We start from the raw sequence: 24,685 nt of genomic DNA, 5'->3' as shown, positions 1-24,685 counted from the left end.
GATATAGGAACATGATCAACAATGGGGTGGTTCGACGAGAGGTCGTAACTCAGACTAGGAGTTCTTTCCTGTGCCAGAAAACAAAGTTACCTCCAACTGTTATAAAGCACTGACACTGGAGATTCCTTCCATTAACGTTAAACAAATATCTCCTTACAGAAAACTTCACAATATCAACAATCCGTTTTTATTTATGAAACAAATAACATGTTTTTAATTCATTTATTATTAGTCTTAGACTATGTGGACTGTCTGCCATACAAGTCCCTGTGAATTATCTGTTACTATAGAAAGGAAAGCCTTAATATAAACGTGATCTGCCTTGCAGTTGGCACCCGTGTCAGAGATGCTGTTCATCAGCACCACAGCAATGTAAAAAATTACTGTGATGATGTGGGACAACCACTACAAGGAATTCTGTCACAAGGTTACCATGTCAAACCATCATACATTTCTCTGAAAGCTGCAAAAGGATTTTTAATACATGATCAAAGCCACATGCTTACATTGTTGTTGATTTAGTTTTTAATATATTTCGGCTGATATTCAGTGATTAATGTTTTCAATTATGCAACTGAACTAATCGAAACGTTCATATAAAAAGCAGTAACTCCCTCTTTCCACTTGTAAACAACTGAGAAAAGTCAATACAACTCGCTTTAATTGTTTGTTTTTAATCGTCTGATGACCTTAATGTAAAGTTGTCCTCCCTTTCTTGAAAAGGATACTAGAGGAAGTGACAGGCTAGATATCTGAGCATACAGATACAATATATAGTGTGCATAAGAGATTGGACAGAGGCAAAAGAGCACAACTTGCATTTAAGTACAAAACAGTTGTAGTGGTCAAAAATAGTATACAATTAGCTGTACAATTTAACATAACCTAGAATGGACTGCGGACTCTCTGACCTTGAATGTCACATACTCTTTTTGTACGATCAGGGAAAAAAAAAAATCCAGTATGATAAAGTGCAGCTGTTTAGCTTTTCAGAAGAAAGAGTTTAAAAACATAATACGGTCAAACTTAACATGTCACAGGCAAATCTAAAGATTAAAAAAAAATAATCATTATAATAAAAATACCCCCCCCCACAAAAAAAAAAAAAAAGATAGCATGATTTACCAAAATTGAGTAATATGCCATAGATTAAATGGAATGTATGCTTTGGTGATTGGGAATGATTCGGACAGTGCTAAAATGATAAATGTGCATATGCATAGTAGGCAACTCGTCATACCTCTGCACCTAAAACCTCGGTTTGCTTGGTAATAGTAAAGTTTAGTTTTTTTGTTCGGGTCAGAAAATGAAAGAGAGACTTTGTTCAGCTGCGAATGTTCTGTGAAAATACAAAACAAAAACGTAAATGGAAGAATAAAATGGAAGTGCATTTAATATGCGGATTCCTCACTGATTTATGATCATGAACTGATGCACAACAAGGGTTAAATAACAGAAGACCAAAAGTAAAAAAAAAATCATATCATTTACTGAAATGTGCTTGACGTCAAGTCAACCTTGTGTTTCGTTATTTTGAGGCCTTCGGGGTGACAATTCCCTCTGTAGACCTTATAGACAGGTGCAAGAAAAAATATATAGTAAAGGTTTGTAAACGCTCCTTGTTTTAGATTAAACAAAAAGCATCACTCAGGCCAATGTGATTAAGGCTTTAAACCCTCTCGAGAGGAACGGCTAATTATCCGATCGTGGATAAAGTCTTCATTCAGATTCCATCGTCCTTCATGTTCAATGCTCACTAATGGAATAATCTTTAAATCTACGTTATGTGGTGTTTTACACTAAGGTCGATTTTGTAATTAAAGTTCTACAGATGTATAGTCATTCCCTCCGCAGCTTCCCCCATTATCAGTTTCGTTCTTCAAGCCTGGCACCTACAACACCTAAGTCTACTTCAATAGCGTTCTGCTACTGCGGAAGTTCTTAACTCCAATCGTGCAGACCCCATACCCCTACATGTCATTAAAGGAAAACTTCACCCTGAAACACATTAAATACAGGTTTATAATGGGATCTCTAATGTGCTTAGAGATTCTGATGCTAGTTTGTTGGTTAGTGCTGTATTTTTGTTATTCCTGTGAAAAGTTAGTAATAGTATGTCGCTCTGTTTGGGGGGGGGGGGGGCGTAGAGAGGAGTGATCTCAAACATATGGGAAAACAGTGAGGCATCTCTCTTTGTGCCTTAGCAAGAGATTCTTTTCTCACTCGCATAGAAATAGCAGAGACAGCAAAACGTTGGACTCAAAGTTCCAGAATACAATGCGCAGAGTTACGCCAGAGACCCGGCTCAGCTTCTTCGAGATCTACAAACACGATGGTGGTGACGGCAGTGTTGTCTCAAACAATAAACCTTTGTTAGATTCGGTTTGAGTAGAGGTGTTTATAGATGAGCGAGCTGGACAGACTAGAGGACTAAAGCGCTTCTGCATCACTCTCTTTAGGTAGAAATGAATTCCCTCTGGCACTACTATCAGAAGGTATTCAAACGGCATTGTGAGTAATGTTTAAGTGAAAATACCGTGTCGATTTAAAGTTCAACCCAAAATACAGCAATCCTAAGTGAAGATGGCATATTGATTATAAACACTGATGTGTCCATTCAGGGTGGATTTTTCCTTAAATAATGGGCGCGTCACAGAAACACAGGGTCCTCAAGATTAGAGTTAAGAACTCCTGCACTACTTTAATTTTGATCCTTAATAGATGTTGGTACTAGAACATACATAGACAGTTGTTTTGTTCAGAAATCTCTGCAATAGTAGTAAAAATTGTGGTCCATACATTTAGTCCATTCTCCCCCCCCTCCCTTCCCTTCCCACCTTTTTAAACCACCACGGTCCAGTTTAGTGTGTGTGCACCACTCATGCCCTGCTAGTGCGTTAGGAAACTCCACCCAAAGTTAGCACGTCGAAGCAGATATCACACACGCGGACTGGCTTGTTCAGGTCGAATTTGATGATGGGGATCTCCTTGATGGAGCACTTGTGGCAGAGCAAGCGGCCACAGTGACGGCTAATGGGATAAAAGGAAAGAATCGGTTTAGAGGGATAGATGTTTCCAAGAGATGCAAATATTGCAAAGAGATCAGAATATTCCCAGTACGTACCAGTGATGCTTTCTTGTAGTGACTCCAAACTTGGCAACACATTCGTAACAGTTGGAGCCGTCGCACCATGGGGGCTCTTTGGAGAGCATATCTTCATCATACAAGATGACAAAAAAAATTCAATCTAATTATTGAACCATGATGACCTTATTTCTAAATATATACGATTTCATAAGACATTATGCTTTCGTTAACCAGTAAATGTTAAACCTGTCGATCTCGTACCTAGAAGGCGGAAGAGGAGCTGCTTAGTGGCCACTTGATAGTTGAAAATGTTTATGCCCTGATTGTTGTTGACGCCCAGACGAGCTCCGGCCCTCACGATGGCGCGACAGAGATTAGAATTTCCTTTCATATAGGCCAACAGAAGAACTAAACAGAAGTACATCAAATGAATAAATCACGTCAAATCTTGCCTGTGCAACAGACATAAGCAACTTCCATACTGTTTCATTTTCCATCAATAAAAAAAAAAAAGCTATGCAATATAATAAATTGTTTAAAAAAAAAAAGAACTCCAGTTGCTTTTTTGTGGATGTTCATGATGTTCTCTGGTCAAAACACCATCTGCATCATTTCATGGTACAAAAATCATCTGGTAAGCAGCAGTTCTGCACGCAGAAACATCTTGTTGATGAGAGAGGTCAGACGAGTTGATTTGAAGGCTATGGAAACCTTACATAAGCATTCTTTACGACCATGGCGAGTCTCAGAACGCACAAAACATTGAATCCTAAGGCAAATGGGTTACGACAGCAAATGAACAAACATACATCGGATTCCACTACTATCACCCAAGAACAGGAATCTGAGACTACAGTGGGAACGGGCTCACTGAAACTGGACACTTAAATATTGGACAATCTTTAGCCAAACTTCAACTGTCCAGTTTTGGAAGATGTTTTGAAAAAGTGTGTGAATGAAAAAAAGCCTTGTCCCCAGTGAAACTAGACATCTCGGTCCCTGACTCTCCTCAAGGCCAATCCTTGTAAAATATACTAGCGACAAAACATTTCCAGAAATAATCATCAAAAAAGGTCTAACACAGTTTAAGGGTATGTTTTTGTGACAGTTTCATGAACATCAGTGGAGGTGCTTTGACATTTAAATGTCCATTAATTTCCTAGGAACATTATTTACTGTTCTAGGAACATCTAGATCATCCTCCTCTATAAATAGATATGAATAAGAAATGGCGACATGCCCTCCTGATTTACATAATCATATATAAATGTATATTAAACAGATTCAATGGGAAATCTCCGCATAGCATTTGTGAGGATAATGTAGGGCACTAACCTGTATTCCCTTCACTATCCGGTTTATCCAGAGGATACTCTGGCATACATTCCAAGAAGAGCTCAAAGATGGCTGCTGCATTTTCCTTCCCATAGTGTCCAAGAACATGCATTGGAGACTGGCCCCTGAAGGTGACAAGCAAGGTCAACAAAATGAAAAGCAATCCTTCAGTTCTCATTATTTCAATAAATTAAAAAGAACGACTGCGTGGCAGTTGTGTATGTTTGTGGTAAGTGTACCTGACATTGTAGGCTTCTGCGTCGATGTTTGACTCGGTGAGAAGAGCTCGCACGTTATTCAGACGACCCTGCATCACAGCTAGGTGTAGAGCTGAGACGAAAGCAAGTGAAGACATTACATTAATAACGAGACCTCAAAAATGCATCATTTTGAATATGATTAAAGTTCGTTTGAGGTAGTTTTATTGATACAGATACGCACCATTGTTTCCATTCTCATCGACAGCTGGAAAATCGACACCGTTTTCGATCAGCACGGAGCAAATAGTGGCCAGATCTTGCTGCGCCGCCAAATGTAGAGCCGTCTGACGGTGTTTAGTCAACTCGTTCACTTTAGCGCCTGCTAGAAGCTAAACACAAACACACAACAGATATAAATTACATACACAGCAATCATGAAAACACCAATGCCACGGTCATGTAAATCCAAACAAATATGCAAATGGGTCAAATTTAGGAATACACACAGCAAGATGTAACACGAGTGTAAAAATATCCTAGTCACGATTCGATTCAATTTGATTCTCAGAATATTTAACAAAATTTGAATGAAGAAAAATTTTCCCTGCTGAAAAAAAAACAATAGAATCCATAAAATCTGCCCCGCACTCGTTATTCCCGGGACACGCGCTGCCTGTAATGAATGAAAGTGCTTCAAGCCCCACATGATCAGTTTCAGCACCAGACTGTGAAGCTGAGGAGAGCATGTGCCTCCCTGGCGATTTATATAATGCCATTGCCGCTGTGTCGTCTGATCTGATCAGAACATGGTAGACACTGCACAAAATGTTGACAGTTCTAGGAAGTTTGTAGCTGTCCAGCACTGAAACACTCTCACTCGCAACAGTCCCAATGGAATGACCAAGACCGTTGAGGTCATCAGCCCCAGCAGGCATAAACACAGCCTGAACGGGACCTTCCTCCCTTTCCGAAAAAGGGATAAACAGTCGCGAGTTGACCTGATGCGCTTCTCTGACAGAAACACTTGATACAGGTCTGAGTTCAGTCTGAGACCTAGGTAGATTATCTCGTGTTTATTTTGAAGCCTAAGCTCTCCAATTGAGGCACAAGCACTTCTGCATCTATCTCTGCTTGCTGCTGTTACGGAGTGCAGAGAAGCAGATCGTCCAAATAAGCCGACACTCTATTCTAGACCCCCTATTCTCAACGGTGTTAAAGCCGCTTCAACACATTTGCTGAACACTCGGAGCTTATGAGAGCTCGAAAGGAACAGTCAAAAATTCATAGGCTGTGCCCATAGGCTGGCAAACCAGAGGAATTTTCTGTGTGCTAGGTAAATGCCTATGGGATTGACAAAATACCGGGAGTAAAAGCCGTGATGGCCGTCCTCCGGCAGCATAATCTGAACTGCTCGTGCTCAATAAAGAGGTTATTTCTTCCTCTAAAATCTGAGCTGATTCCCCTTCTGCTGTTGACATTTTCAACACATTGTTGAAAAGTGGTGGTTTTACAGAAAACTGCAGACAATAACCCCAGTTTATTGTGGATAAAACCCAAGGATGTACTGCACATGCGCACCAACTCTCCGTGCGAGTAGAGCTGCAGCTCTTGCTCACTAACAGTGTGATGGCGCCATCTAGCAGCAGAGCTGGGGGTTGCAGCTCTGATTTGGATGCGTGTGTGTATTTTTGTGTCCCCCCCACCGTGCACGCGCACACACACACACACATTTCTGTGCCCCACCTCTCCCCCTCTGGAAGCAGAGAAAAACCCAGGGCATGTGGTTTGAAGCTGTGGACTTCCTGGGAAGGCAAGGTGCAATAGCCTCTCCATCTTTCTTGCGCAGATCACACTGCTGACACATATTAGTTACTGCGGCCCTGAAAAGGACTTTTGGCTCCACTGGGGCATCCAGAAACTCAAGCCTTCTCTCTTTCAGACAGACCTGACAGTCCGAAACACAGGGCTCTTTCCCCCACCACGGCCAATGAGAGCTGCAATGACTCTGATCTTCCCACAATGCTGAATTAGGCGACCCAACATCAATCTACCTCGCCATCTCCCCCATGAGCTCAGCTTGAAGTGGCTTTCCAGTGAAGTGGCGTTCAAGGCTCCGACAGCCAAGGTTAGAAGCGATAAATTTTCTTGAACAGAGAAGTGGAAAGCCTCTCTCTGTCCATCCTGGCAGAGAAGGAAAGGCGATAACGCCACCCGGCGACTGGGGTGGAGGTGACTTGCCACTGACAATTCATCCCCAACTCCTCAACATTATGGATGTCCAGCCTAGAGAAACCTTTAACAGGCACTCTATGGGAGAAATGTTTGTCCCAGAAGTTCAGCATCTCTGCGATGCATGTTGGAACAACTGGAATCTGCTGTTTGATGAGGGAAATGCGCGACGGCAGGCTCAATCAGACATTATATAAATCTCTCTATCCGGGCCCTGGTCTACCAGTTGTGCTGGCCAATCAATGGAGAGTTTAGCAGCTCCTCTTCTACACATCTCTACAAGGTCCAAGTCCCCGGCCTGGGGGAGCGGGACTCATCCATCGCACTGATGGGTCTGGAAAAAGATTTGGAGGGAGGACTGAATCCTCTTTATCTTCCTCCACATCCTTATCCAAAAGCAACAGTCTCATCATCTCCCCAGCTGCACAGTTCCACAGCTACACAGATGCGTCTTCCTCTGCAGGCGGTGCAGAAAAACTCTGGTCCCCTTTAGTCGTGGCCACGACTTGCACTTGGCGCTCTAATACCCTTAACGGGAACAGAGAACAGTGCATGCAGCTCTCAGGATTAGTGAGCGTAGCCTGTGTGTGTCTAACTCCTAGACATGCAATACACAGGTCCTTGAAAGAAATCATAGACCCACATGTGCATGGGCGAGAGGGATCTTCTCGTTTCCCTGTGCTACTGGAAGGGCTCGTAGTCACCATGACAGACGTGAACAGCGGGGGGAAGAGCTCGCGATATGAACTGAGAACCCACCTTGACACACTGGTTCCCAAAATAAAAAGGAAAGAAGACAACAGAAAGAAAAAAATATTCACTTCAACAGTGAATACTCCCTTGGACAGAGCAACCTGAAAACTCCCTGTGAAGATCTGCTGAGGATAGCTTCCAAAAAGAATTGTCACATCACGAGGAAGAGAACGTGAGGTAGGGACCCTCGGCAGTGATATACATTCGTGTGAAAAAATTAGTACACCCCATGGAAATGGTTGGCTTTTTTGACAAGCAACCATTTTATCATCTTTGAAACAGTGCCTATTAATGAAGTTAAGTTGATATACTTGAACAAAACCACAAGGAAAATGAGCTTTTTCCAATCAACACTATTATCAATAGGCACTGTTTCAAAGAGGATCAAAACGTTTGCTTGACCAAATATGTAAATAAATAAATAAATAAATAAAAATTTAAAACGCCACCAGTTTCCATGGGGTGCACTTATTTTGTCACACGTCTGCATATTAGGAAGGCAGGTTTCCCGCATCACTGTCACGATCACTGTCAAGCGACAGACGTGGCATTTCCCACAGTGAGATACCGAGCGAATGTTTGAAAGAGAACCACATTGCGATATAACTGGTATCATAAACATGCGTACTGGTGACTGTCTAAGTCTACGTAGAGCTTACCAAGTTGCGCACAATGATCTCTGAGCCGGCCTGCACAGCGAGGTGCAGTGGTGTGAGTTTGGCTGCATCCTGCACCCTGGAGTTAACGTTAACCTGCACGCTGATCAAGAAAAGCACACTCTCAATGTCCGAGTTCTGCACAGCTATGTGAAGGAAGTTACGTCCCTTGTTGTCAACCTAAGCAGAGACAGAAAGAGAGTGCAACCAGAAGTACAGGTGAGACATGCATTTGCTCAAATGAAGCCTGAAATGTCCTGAGATTGGTTTGTGAACTAAATTTACTTATTCTTTCACAGTTTATAGGACCCTGTAGCTAGAGCCTACATTGGCTAATCAGAATGTAAATCTAATTGTCCGAATATAAAATACAGCATTACACCACAGCAATGCTGAATTCTTGATTCGGACTGTTCAAAAGGTGCAGATTCATTTTATATAAAAGAGTAGCTCTGATTCCACTGGCAGTTCCGGCTGTAATTCAAATAAAAGGTTTGTGGATTTTCCATGACATTAAACGTAACTATAAACAGATGAAAAAGTATTATTAAATTAAAAAGTCATTCTTGTTAATGCTGGTAAATTGCTGGGGTATAAGAGGAATAAAACATTTCGGGGCATGCAGTAACTGGACAATAATCAACTTGGGATTGGTAACATATTACACTACCCAATCACTGATTATTTTCCTAAAACAGCACATCCTGTTGTATTTCATTCCTTACAAGTTCCTGCCTGTTCCGCGTGGGGAAAAAATGCAGACAATTTCAACGTTAGATAGATACAGTGCTGTGAAAATGTATTTGCTCCATTCTAATTTCTTATGTTTTTCTGTCTCTCATACTAAATAGTTTTAGATCTTCAAACGAAATACATCATAAAACAAAGGCAACCCGAGTACACACACAATACTGTTTTATTTGTTTTTTTATTGAAGCGCAAAAAAAAAAAAAAAAAAAAAAAAGTTATCCAACACCTATCTAAAAAACTAATTGCCCCCGTAAACTTAAAATCTGGTTGTGCTTTAGCGGCAATAACTGTAAACAAACGTTTCCGATAACTGGAGATTAGTCTTTCACTTACTTCTAAGACTAGGATTTACTCCTATGCTTTGGATTACTGTCTTGCTGCATAATCCAGTTGCGCTTGAATTTCAACTTACAGACCGAAGACCGGACATTCTCCTTTAGGATTTTCTGGTAGAGAGCAGAATTCATGTTTCCCTCAATTATTGCAAGTTGCCCAGGCCCTGAAGCAGCAGAGCATCCCCACACCATCACACTCCACCACCATGCTTGACTATGTATGATGTTCTTTTTGTGGAATTCTGTGTTTGGTTTACGCCAGATGTAACGGGACGCCTGTCTTTTAAACAGATCCACTTTTTACTCATCAATCCACAGAACATTCTCCCAAAAGGTTTGAGGATCATCAAGGAGTGTTTTGACAAAATTCAGACGAGCCTTAATTTTCTTCTGGGATAGCAGTGGTTTTCATCTCGCCACTCTTCCATGTATGCCATTTTTGTCCAGTGTCTTTCTGATAGTGGAGTCATGAACAGTGACCTTTATTGATGCAAGAGAGGCCTGTAGTTCCTTCAATGTTGTTCTTGGCTCTTTTGTGACTTTCTGGATGAGTCATCATTGTGCTCTTGTAGGGATTTGGATGGTCGCCCACTCCTGGGAAGGTTCACTACTGTGCCGAGTTTTTCCATTTGGAGATAATGGCTCTCACTGCGGTTCTTTGGAGACCAAGAGCCTTTGACATAGCTTTGTAACCCTTCCCAGACTGATTTATTTCACCTTCTTCCCCATTTCTTTTTTCTTTCAATTTTGCCATAGTGTGTTACTGGATAAAGCTTTTTAATGAACTTCATGCTGTTGAAAAAGTTATATTTAAGTGTTGATTTGGTTGTACAGGGTTTGCGGTAATCAGGCCTGTTTGTGTCCAGTCCAGCTGAACCCCGTTATAAATGCAGTTTCATAGATTTGGGGAATTAGTAACTATGGGGGCAAATACATTTTCATACAGGCCCAGTTGGTATTGGACAACTTTTTTTGCTTCAATAAATAACATCATTCAAAACTGTGTTTTGTGTTTACTCAGGTTGCCTTTATGTTCTCTTAGATTTTTTTTTAATTTCTGAAATAATTTAATATGATGTACACAAAATCAGAAAAATCAGGATGGGGCAAATCCTTTTTCACTTAAAGATATATTTATTATTATTATTATTATTATTATTATTATTATTATAATAATAATAATAATAATAATACACACTGATATAACATTATTAACTATCACTCCTCTGTCTCCCCCTTGCCTATCTCACCTGCTCGGCTGCTCCAGGCTCTCTTTTGAGGATGGCTTCTGCTGCTTTGTTGTTCTTGTGAGTCATAGCGCAGGCAAATGGCGTCGTGCCCTGTCGGTCTCTCAGGTTCAGCCGGATGTCTGGGTGTGAGATGAGAAGCTGGATAATCACGTTGTGCTGGTTACTGATGGCCACGTGGATTGGCGCCCGGCCCTCGGCATCCTACCCGTAACAGCAGAGCAGGAACACACAAGAATGTGAAGAAATACACTCTAGGATTGCACTCTAGTGTGATCTGTACACATCTAAAACACACAGTACTACAGGCTGTCCCAAAAGTCAGCATACATACAGGGAATTAACACTTTTTAGCAAAATGTCTTCCAAAATTTTTTCATACTTGTTTATATCATATTTTTTTCCCGATAGCCTTTAAGAACACCTTTGACAAAAGAAGAACATATTGAAATAATTCTCAAGGCTGGATCAGGAAGCAGTTAACAGGTTGCGACAGACTTTAACAGGAAACATGGCAAGCACATCACACACACACAGTTGCCAAACTTCACAAATTCAAAAAGACTGGAAGTGTCCACTGTCGAAGGCACAGCCGACGTGGCATACACATCAGTTGTACCCTATGTATGGACACTTCTGGGACACCCTATATAATACAATATAGTTTAAAGAAATTGTACTACCAACAATTACCTACAGTATATCTTAATACATTTCTGAACAGAAGATTAGGCAAAGGAAAATATTTAACAGATTTGTATTAGAATGTTAGTACCTGTGCATTAACGTTGGCTCCGAACTCCAGAAGGCACTGCACCACCTCATCAAGGCCCCAGCAGGAGGCCAGGTGCAGAGGGCTCTGACCATCCCGCGCCTCCTCGTCTCCCTCCCCGTTTGTACCAGGCCTCCGAGGACTGTTCACATCACAGCCACTGAGAGCAAGAGAACCACATGCACAAACACAATGAGAAAAGGTAAACACGACTGCAATTAAAACATCTTCCAGGAAGACCCAGGTAATCAGCATAAAGTAAACAAACTAACATTTAAATGTTTCTTTTTTAATAAACTAAGGGTTAGTTTGAACCCAAATTATGCAAACATTCATTTATGTCATTAGAAAACTAACATTTTATTTACAAAAATATTTTTTTAATGGACGACTTGGAGTGAAATATTCCGAAAAGCAGCCAATAAGTGTCCAGCGTAGGTAGGAACTCCTTTAATACTGTTTAAAAAGTATCTCAGGGGGATTCCTCAAGAAATTGGTTGAGAAAATACCAAGAATACATTCTGGAAATTCTAGGCAAAAAGTGTGTCTACTTTGGAGATACTAAAATATATATATATTTTTTTTAATTTATCACAGCATAATTCCCATAGTTCCATTTGTGTTACTCCAGAGTTTTTTAATGACTATTATTATAAAATGTGGAAAATAAAATAAAATAATAAAGAATGAGAGTTTCTAAACTTTTGACCGGTGGTGTATGTAAGGTTTCATCTAAAGTCTGAGCCACATTGATGATACTGAGGAATATCTACACAATCCTGCCCCATATACACCTGTCAGTAGAGGTTTTGGTTCCGTTATTGCCACGCCTGTAATTTAAGTCACGCCAATCAGATTTCAGGGACCCAAAGGTTTCAAGACTGAAACTGAATACTATCCATATGAGCATGAGTGTTGTTGATATGATTAGCGCGTATGTGCAAACCTGCGTATAAGGAAGCAGGCGGAGACCTCGTTGTTCTCATTGATGGCTCTGTGCAGCAACGTTTGCTGGCACCCACTCGGTCCCGTACTCCAGCATGTTGCGTCACAACCATGCCTGACCTATCAGGACCCGGAACAAAGAGGTAGAAAAAAAATTATTTAAAAAAATCATTTAACAGATCTAAATCTTTTCAAATAATAAAATGTCAAATAGCTATTCAGCTGAGGACATAACACCCATCACAAAAGTACAACCATAAGAATTCCAATGATTTAGCACAATCATATCAAAAATTCTAGCTAAAAATAAACCTAGAATACAAAAAGACAAACACTGAGAAATCTTTGCAACGGGAAAAGACGACCAATTTCCTGGTCCCCCTTACCAATGTTGAGGCAATATCCTCCAGACCGTTCTCTAAGGCAAGCCACAGTGGAGGATCTCCCTTCTCATCCACCACGGACATGTCTGCTCCACGTGTACAGATAGCATCCACCACCAAGGGGAGCTGGTTACTGATGGCCAGCTGCAGGGCTGTCCGACCCTCATGTGTCCTGGGGGACGAAAGAACGTTTAAAGACTGGCTCGATATGAGATTAATGTTGAAACTCATTGGTACACAAGCTTTACAACAACCCAAATAAGCCAGAGCAGTATGAGTATTATCCGATGTCCATACTGCCAATACGGTATTAAATTAAGCCCTCTGTTGAATCGTCCCTTCTACTGCCTGGAAGCAACATACCTTACATTGATGTCTGCCTGGTGCTCTAGCAAGAAGAGGGCACTCTTGCTGTCCTGTCTCTTGATGGCCATATGGAGAAGAGTCTGGCCATCTGACATGGTGTCATTAATAGCTGCCCCTGAGCCCAGGAGCTGTGCAGCAATAGTGTGCATTCCTGACAAACAATTATTTATGAAGAATTATATTCATCTATATTTAATACTTGGATAAATAGTTTGCCGTTCAGATTTGTCACTGGGCCATGCAGTGGAAAAGCACTCGTAATAAGTAGTACCTGTCCAGAGAGCAAGTCCGAGCACAGTCTGGCCCAAGGAATCTTTAAGGCTGAAGTCTGGGATGATCTGTAGGTTGTTGGTGGCATGCAGCGCATTGGCTGTGATACAGAAAGGAAGAATGGAATCACAATCCCTATAGTAAGAGTAAAAACACACCCTGTCACAAAGAACAACAGTAGTACCTTTCTGCTCTAGTATGACAGACACCACGTCTGGGTGGTTGTGAACGATGGCCATGTGCAGAGGGCTCTGTAAGGAGCCACCATGGCTCCGGTCCCCTGCGTCAGGCAAGGCAGTGTGGGTTTGAAGATTAGGATTGGCTCCCTGCTGCAGAAGCTCAGCCGTCAGAGCTGCTAATCCGCAGCGACACGCTGTGTGCAGGGGAGTTTCTCCCTACCGAAAGAACAGAGGACACTGGAGTTAACAAGCGCGCACCAAAGCAAATCAAATGCATAATCCTACATTCACACAAACAAGAGACAAAAAATATAAACATTTATTACCTATACGCATGCGTGACGCGAACCGACAGTGGAAAGCAACAAAGAGATAACGTGACATTTATATTGAGAATTTCTCATTTCTATGCAAATTCAGTATGACACGGTAAAGCGTCAAATCCAAGCAACTGCTCAAATCAGTCCTATGGCACATGTGGGCTGATGTGTTTCAGTTCCACGCTCACATCTTCAGAGCTCTCACATGCAATCAGTTCCTATACATTGCCCAATGCAGGAAAATGGGGGAAAAAATTATAACCATGGTTTGGAATAAAAATACAATTGCTTATTCAAACACTCACCCATTTATTGGTATGATTGACCTTTGCTTCATGGGTGGTCAGGAAGATGGCAGCTGCCTCACTTCCTGCAAGAGCTGCTCTCTGAATGAGGCAGTTTCCTAAAGAAAAGACCAACTACCAATTTACATAGATTTTTACGAGATATATATATCTATATATACATACACACACACACACACACACACACACACACACATATATATATATATAAAAAGTACTGATTTATGATTTGAGACAATAACGTGTAGAATGCATGGACGTGTATGAAGTATGCGAGTCCTTACCTGAGGCGTCCGGAGCATTGGGGTCGCTTCCTCTTTGTATAAGCCGAGCTGCAAAGCTGTTCTCATCGAATGAGGTGCCGTTAACGATGGGGGCGTCATCATCGAAGGGGTTAATGGAGGGATCAGATGCTACTGTAATGTACTGCAGGGCCAGCCACAGAGCGGTATTCCCCTCATGGTCTTTCAGATCCATGTCCAGCCTGAACGTAAAAAAAATAAAATAATAAATAAATAAATAATAAAAAAAGATTAGTATATCTTAATTAGTTTTTTTTTTTTTTTTTTAAATGTACACTACCGGTCAAAAGTTTGGAGACCCGCGACTGAAATGTTTCTCATGATCTTAAAAACCTTTTGATCTGAAGCTGTATGATTAAATGTCTGAAATCGGTGTTGTAGACACAAATATAATTGTTCCAACATATTCATTTCTTTCATTAGAAAACTAACATTTTATTTACAAAAAAATATTTTTTTAAATGGTTGACTTGGAGCGAAATATACCGTAAAGCAGCCAGTAAGTGTCCAGCGTGGGTGGGAACTCCTTTAATACTGTTTAAAAAGCATCTCAGGGAAATTCCTCAAGAAACTGGCTGAGAAAATGCCAAGAATACATTTCTGGAATTTCTAGGCAAAACATCTATTTTGAAGATGCTAAATATGAAATTATTTTGATTTATTTTGATTTTTAACCACAACATAATTCCCATAGTTATATTTGTGTTATTCCAGAATTTTGATGACTTTATTATTCTAAAATGGGGGGGGAATACATGAAGAATGAGTGTGTCTAAACTTGACCAGTAGTGTATGTACATGTATGACTGTCGGTCTGATTGTCTGATGAAGGAATTTTATGCTCACTGTTTGCACTGCAGGAGTTGGTTGAACACGGGTTCGTTTCCTGACAGCACTGCTTCATGTAAAGGTGTTCTAAAAAAAGAAATTGACATGAAAATAAAGATCACTTCAATAATGTTTTGAAAGAAACCGATGAACACGGTTTCTACATTACCCACCGTCCTCTGCTATTTTGCATGTTGGGGTTGGCGCCGGTTTTGAGCAAGGCCTCTGCGATGCGGGCCATGCCGCTCATCACCTCAGCGCTGTGTTTCCTTGGGCTGAAGGAGCAGACCAAGTGCAGCGGCGTCTCCACTGCCCCGACTGTAGCTGCGTTCACCTGAGCTGAGTGGCGGATCAGGAAGGTGGAAGCAAACTCATCTCCTGAAGTCACACATGGGCAAGTAGAAAATAATTCACATGTAGAATCAGGTTTATGTCAACGCAATGCACAGTGGAAGGAGAAGAAAAAAAAAATCAAAAGAGAGCATTCTGTATTTCAACATGACAACGCAGGAAGGAGTTGCCGTATGGTTTTGTTTTATTTTACCTCCGGCATCAGAGACTGAACAGACTGATGTTATAAGGCAACAGTGCTACAAACCTCTCTGGATGGCTTTGTGCAGGAGGCTCCAGCCACTCTGATCCACCATGTCTACATCTGCCTTGTTGTTGACCAAGGTTGTGGCGATGCTCTCCTGTTTTCTGGACAAGGCCAGGTCCAGAGCCAGATCTCCGTTATTGTCCAGCTCATTCAGCTTCCCTGGCAGCTGCGAAGGAAAAGAAAAAGGAATTTTGCCTACCCGGAATGCAGATCTGATCTGAACAACGGTCAACAAGGCATATGCTTAGTCACTAGCTAAATCACTCATAACTCCTTGGATGTTTATTGGTAATGGGTTGGAGATATGTCTGATTAATCTCATGTGTATAGGGTGTGTCTGGGAGAGTTAGTAAATCGCTTCAGCAATCGCTTCCTCAACCACCACTAGTGTGCAGCATCCATCTGGATGATGCGACGGCAGCCACAGTGCGCCAGAACGCCCACCACACACCAGCTATTAGTGGACAGGATAGGAGAGTGATTTAGCCAATTCAGGGATAGAGATTATTACGGGGCCACGATAGAGAAGGGCCAGTGGCGGAATTTCACCAGGACACCGTTGTTATACCCCTACTCTTTGACGAGAAGTGTCCTGGGATTTTGAATGACCACAGAGAGTCAGGACCTCGGTTTAACGTCTCATCCGAAAGACGGCACTGTTTTTACAGTATAGTGTTCCCATCACTTTACTGGGGCATTAGGCCCCTACACAGACAACAGGGTGAGCGCCTCCTGCTGGCCTCACTAATACAACTTCCAGCAGTCTCCCATTCCAGGAAATAGCCCTGCTTAGCTTCACTGGGAAACCAGGCGAGAGCTACAGGGAGATATGGCTCTGGCAAATTAAATATTGTCTAAATTTAAAGGATATTTCTGACCGAAGACAAAAAAATATTTTTTGATACTCCAAATCCAATGACTTAATATTCTTGATTATTAAAAGCTTGTTGCTCTTTGAAAGGGCGTACTAGCATTATTAGTCGTTATATTATCATTATATCAGTGGCATAAAATGGTCTTGAAAGGACTATAGTTTATCGCAATTATTTCTGGAACAATAGTTATCATGACAATCTCATATGTATATATATATATATATATATATATATACACATTATATATATATATATATATATATATATGTGTGTGTGTGTGTGTGTGTGTGTGTGTGTATATATATATATATATATATATATATATATATATATATATATGTGTGTGTGTGTATATATATATATATATATATATATATATATATATATATATATATATATATATATATATATATATATATATATGTATGTATATTATTATTAATTAAACTACAAAATCTCCTTATGTAACAACCCCCCCCCAAAAAAACATTCAGATACTTTATTTCGGTGTAACAGGTTTGGGATCTGGTTGCAATAAATAAATATGATGGTACGTATTTGAGTAGTCTGGACTATACCAATCAGATTTTTTTCCCAGTAAAAACATTTGAGAAGACCTACTTCAAATACTTAACTTTTTTTTTTCAGGTTTACGGCTGACCTACTGTACCTGAGCATCCATCTCGATAAGATACAGGAAGACCACATCCTCCCTCTCCACTTTAATGGCTTTGTGTAGAGGAAACTCCGTTTTGGATTTGATCATCTTATACAGCAGCTGAGCACTCATTGTACTGAAGTCCTCTTTCCTCAGATCGTCCTGTGACCGAGCAGAGTGGGAAAGACATGACGGGAAGGACGTAGCATACATGTACCTCTATAAACCTTTCACATCAGGGAATGTCAATTAAATTATTTTAGACATTATATAGAAATAAACATCCCACTGGTACCCTTGCTTAGTCTTGCATGTGACTATTGTCTCACTCACACACACACACACACACACACACACACACACACACACACACACACACACACACACCCCAATGGGTGGGAATGACTGCAGAGAAAGAGACCGAATCTGCAGCTCCAACAGTGGCGAATAATTATCATCTGCCTCTGTGACCTATTCGCGAAAATCTCCTTGAGGATCAGAGAGCATGCTCTGTAGGGATTTATGAAGGGAGAATATAAGGAATCATAAATCAAAAAAAAAAAGAAGCCCTGAGTACCAAGGACAGTTCTTCATCAAAATTTGCTTCCTGCTGCAGGAGAAACAGCAGGAGGGGAGTTACTGTCAGCCACTGACTCGCACAGACAACAGAGAACCAGCACATCCATACAGAACAGCAAAATCAATGATCCTGCACACGGGAAAGGTCATAACTTCGCTTGAAGTCAATTATTTAAAAATAAAAAGTCTCCTGTTTTTTTTTTTAGACAAAAATCATATCAATATGTGTTGTTCTGGGAAGAATCATGTGATTCGGGCTTATAGAGAGAATACAGACATATGAGAGGGAGACACACACACAGCTAGACAAGACAGACACACCGTCCCCCACACCGTGTTAATGACGATTTGAGGCTGAAGACTTGACGTTAATGACTCACGGCGTCCTGACTCACCCAGTGGCTGGCGATGATTTCACCGCAGTAGTTCATCAGCGTGGTGGCGTCCAACTCCTCGGCCGTCTGGTAGAACCGAATGCAGTTCCTCACGTTTACTGACGACATCACTCCTTTCTCACATCTAGAAACGCGGAGAGGAACGCAAGTGTTTAAATCGGGAGAATGACATTAAACGGTATATATAAATGTAGACGTCAGCATAATGCTTCTAGGATTAAATCATCATTTTAAAGAAGCAGTTGGTCATTTTTTTTTTTTTTTTACAGCTCTTGGGTGCCTGTGAGGTGAACTGCAGTTACAATGAAAACTCACCCCAGCTCCTCTGTTCAAATAACTTATGCCTAATGAGTTGCTTTTTAGGGGAACAAGGCAGTTAGGGCAGAGCTATTTTAAAGACAGGAAAAAGAAAAGAGAGAATAAAATAATGAGCCAGCTCTTCTACTACTTTTACATTACTACAGGTCCTTCTGAATCAAGGCATTTTTTTTTTATTCTTAGGTCTAAAAACACTTTTAAACACTACAAACATCAACGTTAACAGTATCATCGATGATACAGCTTCAGACGCGACATCCCTGAAAAGGAGTAATGGGGCGGTCACACTAGGTTTTACGCATGTGTATTTTTGTCAGACGCCGCTGCGAATATGGGCGGGATATGACAGGATATGACATCATCCGTCAAAACTTTCGCTGCTTCACACGAGATGGATTCTTTTTTTTTGATCATAGAATTTTTATTGAAAATTTACATTTTACATAACCCCACACCCAACAACCCCAACAAACAACCACAGCCAAAACCAAAAGAAAGGGGGAAACAAACAAACAAAAAAAATAAACAAACAACCAAAGAAAAAAAAAACAAAACACAAAAACAAACAAACAAAACAAACAAAAAAAACAAACAAAAAAAAACTAACAAACATAAAAACCCAAAACAACAACAACAAAAAAAAAAAGGGGTAAGATGATCAGGAATCACAGTCCACCACCAGGGTGCGTACATCATTGAAGTAGGTAATAAATTGTGCCCATTTTCCCAAAAAAGAGTCACCCCTGCCTCTGATGTTGTACTTGATTTTTTCAAGTTTTAAAAAGAAGATTAAATCCTTAAGCCAGACTGATATAGAGGGGGGTTGTGGAGAGGTCCAAGACAACAGTATTCTGCGCCGAGCAAGTAACGATGCAAAGGCCACAACACTAGCTTGTTTATGGTTCAGAGGTTGACGCTGAGATGGAACACCAAAGATGGCAATTAAAGGACAGACATCTAATTTGACTTTAAGAACGTCGGACATAGTTTTGAAGAAAGAGTTCCAAAAGTTCTGCAATTTGGGACAAAGTGCAAACATATGACTGAGGTTACAGGACGAAAGTTTGCATTTTTCACACGTCAGGAACATTGGGCTATATTTTAGGCGAGATGGATTCTGACGTGCTTGCACTTATATTGTTGAGACGCCGTTGAAAGCTTTTTAAGTTGTTTTTATAATCTTTAAAAGCAGTGTTGTAAAGTACAGGACAGCTCGATACCGCTAAAATGTGTGCTTCCATTTTTGAATTTCTCTCTCTCTCTTTTTTTTTTTTACTAAAAAGGTCACGCAGTGACGTCACGATCATCTATTGGTCACATGTCTACACGTGATACGATTACGCAGGTCAGAGTTCATTAAATTTGAACCTTCGTCACGCAGCGCAGTACGAAAATTCTACGCATGAAGCTTGCATTTCCAGTCTGCTATTTGAATGGAAGTCATGAAGCGCTGAAGCCTAGTGCGACCGCCCCTTAACGTGTAGTCCTGTGAACTAACGTGTAGTTGGCCGAAACATTACTGATGTGAGATGAGGGAAAGGAGACAGCGCTTCGGTTAATATTGGAGAGCACAAAACACCTGCGTAACTGTCAATCATTTCATATGTCCATTGACTCCTCTGTCGTTTAGATCATGAAAAAGAACAAAAGCTCTTTTGGTGTACTTTTTTTTCTTTTCAGTTGTAACAGGAGCAGACGCAAATGTTAAAATGCAAAGCTCCTATGTACAATATCATCCGGTCTAGATTTGGGTCCATACCTACAGCAGGTAAGTTCATTCGTCCATTTTCTGTACCGTTTATCCTTCACAGGGTTGCGGGGAACCTGGAGCCTATCCCAGGGCACTCTGGGAACAACGCGGGGGACACGCTGAACGAGGTGGCACCCCATCGCAGGACACAATCACACACATGTTCACACACTACGGACAATTTGGAAACGCCAATCAGCCTACAACGCATGGCTTTAGACCAGGGGAGGAAACCGGAGTACCCGGAGGAAACCCCTGAAGCACAAGGAGAGCATGCAAACTCCACACACGCAAGGCGGAGGCGAGAATCAAACCCCCCAACCCTGGAGATGCGACGCTAATGTGCTAACCACTAAGCCACCGTGTCCACAGTCAGTTCTTTCATCCTTATCTAAAATGCATTAATGGATGCAGAACCACGGGAGCGCCCTATTTTTTTTTTTTTCTTTACATGGGCTAACGGACAAAACCAGAGTTTTTGCTTTTTTTTCCTCAAATTCAATACGGTCATCGACCTGCAGCCACCCTCGCTCCTCCGTGTGCCCACCTCTCTCGTAGAAGGTAAAGCTGGAAGCGGTTGGCCAGCTTCATCAGGTCAATGAGGAAGGTGTCGTCTTCACACAGCTCTAGCTCATCCGTATAAGCCCAGCGTAGCATTGCCATGGCAACCTCTGGCTTGGCCTCTGAGGATGAGACACATTCATTGAAAAAAGAACGGGGGGGGGGTGTTCCAAGGAAGGAAGTGTACTTTAATATCCAAATCATTGTTATAGGTCGGATATAAACAGTCTGGCTCCTGAGGGACGCATCTAAATTTTCCATTAAAAGAAGATGACCAGTTTGAATCCCGATAATTAACTGAGTAACCCTTGCCTCAGAACAAAAAAGTCCATGGGGTGGAGTCAGACCTGTTCTAGCTCCTCCTACCTGGATGGAACAGAGTTGGAGGTGAAGACAAGCCAGTGTGTTTTGGACTGGATAAGTGTGTTGTGCTGTACAACATTGTGTGTTAGGGGTTAGGCCTATAGGAGGAGGTGGATAAGATCTAGTTGCACCCCTTGGACTTTTGGTTCTGCAGCGAAGACTATCTCTACACAGCCCTGCTCTTTGAGTGGGAGAGGCTTGTTTTCTTCTCCATCTCATGTCTCCAATCACATGCTGTAGAAAATCATAAAAACCTCATTGAGTCTCACCTGACAGGTCAAGCTCGGACGTGGACGCCATGTTGGCTGGGCTCCAGACATCACTGCGTGCTGCCAGGACAAACTTATGGGCACTCAGCTGCTCCTGTCCAACCTTCACCTTCAGGTCACTGCAACATGGCACGACACCTCACGTTCAGACTCGCACAAAAAGCACCGGGTGAACAGTAAAACATCATGAACCTTTGTCTAATCTCAGACGGTTTGAAGCTAAAATGACACATCAGGAGCTTGTTTAATATCTCCCAAGCCCATGTATATTCACTTTACATCTATCCTTTATGTCTTAAGAAAAGATAACAGCTACAGCTCCCAGCATGCACCTGTACTGGTCTCGCTGATAAAGTTCAGCCACGATGGCCAGCAGGCGGCTGATGAAGGAGTCACTGGGCTGTGAGGAGGAGGACGAGGAGGAGCCGTGACCAGAGGCCTGCGCCGCCAGCAGGGAGCACCTCCTCTCCGTCTCCACCAGTTTCTGCTGCATTTTGACGTACTCCTGCCGCAGCAGGGACAGGTGCTTCTGCAGTTTCTGCACCTCCTCTGTACAGCAGGAGGAGAGAGGATCGGGGAGGAAAAGAAACAAGGCAGAAGGGGAGCCAGCAGAAATAACGAGGGGTGCAGGGAAGTAAAAATAATAATCACGGTTAGAGACACGGAATGACGGGCATAAATGTAAAACACTAGAGTGTGTGTGAGATATGGGTCATCACACACCCCCACACGCACAAAGATGCACACACAGACAAAGACACCCTCACGCGCAGACAAAGAGACAAAAATGCACACACGCAGACACACACACATTCACAGACACACATGTGTAAAACACACACACAGGCATAGACACATAAAAAGAGACAAAGCCACACACATACACAGACAAACACGCAGATACACATGCATAGAGACCTACAGTGACGCACACAAACAGACAGAGTGAAAGGGACACGCATGCACAGAGAAATACAGACAGAGAGAGACACACACACACACACACACACACACACACACACACACACACACACAGACAGACAGACATGGAGACACACTCACACAAAGTCTGGTGCTCAAACCCACTCATATACAAAAACACATACACACACAGAAAGAAACACACACGCACGCATCAAGACTCACACAAGAAATGCCAGCAACAGACTGTGGAAACAGGTATCACCAGAGTTTAATTTTAAAAAAATCTGAAAGATGACACAAATCTGCTGAGACAGCAGACTGGACGCTACTTCCTGATCATACACACTGACTTTCCTGTAGGGATTAACTGCCACTGAACGTACAGTAACCATACCCTTTTCGTATTTCACACTATTACTAAGACAAACCAGGTTGATGACTAAATCTCACAACCTCCCCCGAGATTGGTCTAAACATGCGTGCCTCTATGTCCCCATGATTGGTGCGCTTCCTTCTCCTGAAGCCGGGCGACACTGGAATTCGACAGCTCAGCATAAATTCTGCAAGCCGAGCTTCCTTCCTCTTTACTACCACTCTGGGTACGAGCTCGCCCAAGAAAGCAGAGGAGACACTTTGTCTTTGCTGGGGGACTGTGTGTGCTCACGGTGATTGGTGCACGAGTTAGGAGTTATTACACCCAACCACATGACCGACAATAAACGCTCGACCAACACCAACTTTAACTCCAGGACTAATTACAGTGTTAGAGATCTCCCACTAGTCTTTATAATCTTTATAAATCCGGGTAATTTATTCGAGCAAGGCATGTAGCTTTCTTCCCACGACGATAAACAATCGAGTCAGCAGCTTTGTTTCTCAGGAGGTCAAAAGGCACAATAAAGCAGTTTAAAAGCCTATGAGAAAGCACAACACACACATTACACAATCATGAAGCTGTAAAATTAAAATAAAAAAACGAAATCGCAAGATGAGCAGCCTGGGTGCCAATATTTTCGCTCTGACAAAGGAAACTGCCTCAAGTGTCTGGTCCAATAGATAAGAGAAAGACTTAAGACACCCATCACGTGATCACATCATACATAACGACAGCTTTGCTTCCCTACACAGATCAACGTTATCTCAATCCCAAAGAGTGCACTATATATTATATATATATATATAACGCACTGGTGTTTACACCCTATGTAGCGCACTATATATCCAATAGTGAGCAATTTAGGACACAGCCACAGTGACCAAACGGATTACCGTTAGGTGCGTGAGCTAATGACAATTGTTGATATCTCACTATTTCAGCTAGGATTCAGACACAAGGCCACCCTTGTCGCCTGACAGGCTCATGCTGCTGCTAATAAGACTTTAACCCAAGCCAGCTACAGCAAGTTGGCCAAAAATTCGAAAGGTGAAATGTTTTATTATGTATTTTCGTCGATTTTCACTTCAACCACCGCCCAACCCACCACCTTACTCACCGACACCAAAAAAATAGACGCAATATTAATCTAGTCCATGAAAACGCTAATTTCTCGCGTAACTCAAAACATGAAGCAAATGTATTGACGTATACGCTTGTCAGTTAAGCCGACGAAATTGGTATGAAAGAGAAAGGGGGGGGGAAAGGACGTGAAAATATGCAAGAAATCATTTTCATACCTTCCGCCATGTTGGATCCGCGGCTGGTTGTGTGTTCTCGCGAGAAGAGGTGAGTATCGCGAGAGGACGGAGACACGCAGGAGGGGGTTTAGGAGGAGCGTAGCAGCAACGTTTTGTTGGAAAATTTATATCAGGCCAATATACACACACACAGACAGGTGCATCTCAGAAAATTAGAATATCATAGAAAAGTTCATTTTTAATAATTTGATTCAGGGAGTGGAAATTTCATATATTTTAGATTCATTACACATAAAGCAAAATATTTCAAGCCTTTTTTTATCTTGATGATTACAGGTTACAGCTCATGGAAATCAAAAATCCATCCATCCATCTTCTACCGCTTATCCTTTTCAAGGTCACAGGGAACCTGGAGCCTATCCAGGGAGCATCGGGCATAAGGTAGGGTACACCCTGGACAGGGTGCCAATACCATGCATGTCTTTGGACTGGGGAGG

The 24,685-nt window shown here is 41.8% G+C and overlaps 1 protein-coding gene across 1 annotated transcript; it reads right to left on the bottom strand.

Annotated features, from left to right (window-relative positions):
• Positions 1-644: 644 nt before the first annotated feature.
• Positions 645-24,296, bottom strand: ankfy1 (ankyrin repeat and FYVE domain containing 1). The gene is made up of 25 exons (XM_053618603.1): positions 24,228-24,296; positions 21,962-22,178; positions 21,630-21,748; positions 20,984-21,119; positions 18,369-18,492; positions 17,407-17,556; positions 15,862-16,027; positions 15,437-15,641; positions 15,282-15,350; positions 14,418-14,617; positions 14,134-14,231; positions 13,514-13,724; positions 13,331-13,429; positions 13,057-13,210; positions 12,697-12,865; positions 12,312-12,430; positions 11,369-11,525; positions 10,597-10,797; positions 8,265-8,441; positions 4,865-5,012; positions 4,663-4,753; positions 4,424-4,548; positions 3,350-3,496; positions 3,125-3,215; positions 645-3,030 (listed from the first exon to the last, which is right to left on the bottom strand). The coding sequence occupies exons 1-25, from the start codon at positions 24,235-24,237 to the stop codon at positions 2,898-2,900; spliced, it is 3,516 nt and encodes a 1,171-aa protein (XP_053474578.1). The 5' UTR covers positions 24,238-24,296; the 3' UTR covers positions 645-2,897.
• Positions 24,297-24,685: the final 389 nt, after the last annotated feature.

The sequence above is a fragment of the Ictalurus furcatus genome, chromosome 28 (genome assembly GCF_023375685.1).
Source record: "Ictalurus furcatus strain D&B chromosome 28, Billie_1.0, whole genome shotgun sequence".
Classification (NCBI taxonomy): domain Eukaryota; kingdom Metazoa; phylum Chordata; class Actinopteri; order Siluriformes; family Ictaluridae; genus Ictalurus; species Ictalurus furcatus.
This window is presented reverse-complemented; position numbering and strand designations above follow the sequence as displayed.

What these genes read in the sequence shown, in the direction of transcription:
- ankfy1 (XM_053618603.1), bottom strand. An exon ending in GTCCGAGCTTGACCTGTCAG is followed by an intron (nt 21,120 to 21,629) that starts GTGAGACTCAAT and finishes TCTCATCCTCAG; the next exon opens with AGGCCAAGCCAGAGGTTGCC. An exon ending in GCCTGCTTCCTTATACGCAG is followed by an intron (nt 11,526 to 12,311) that starts GTTTGCACATAC and finishes TCTTGCTCTCAG; the next exon opens with TGGCTGTGATGTGAACAGTC.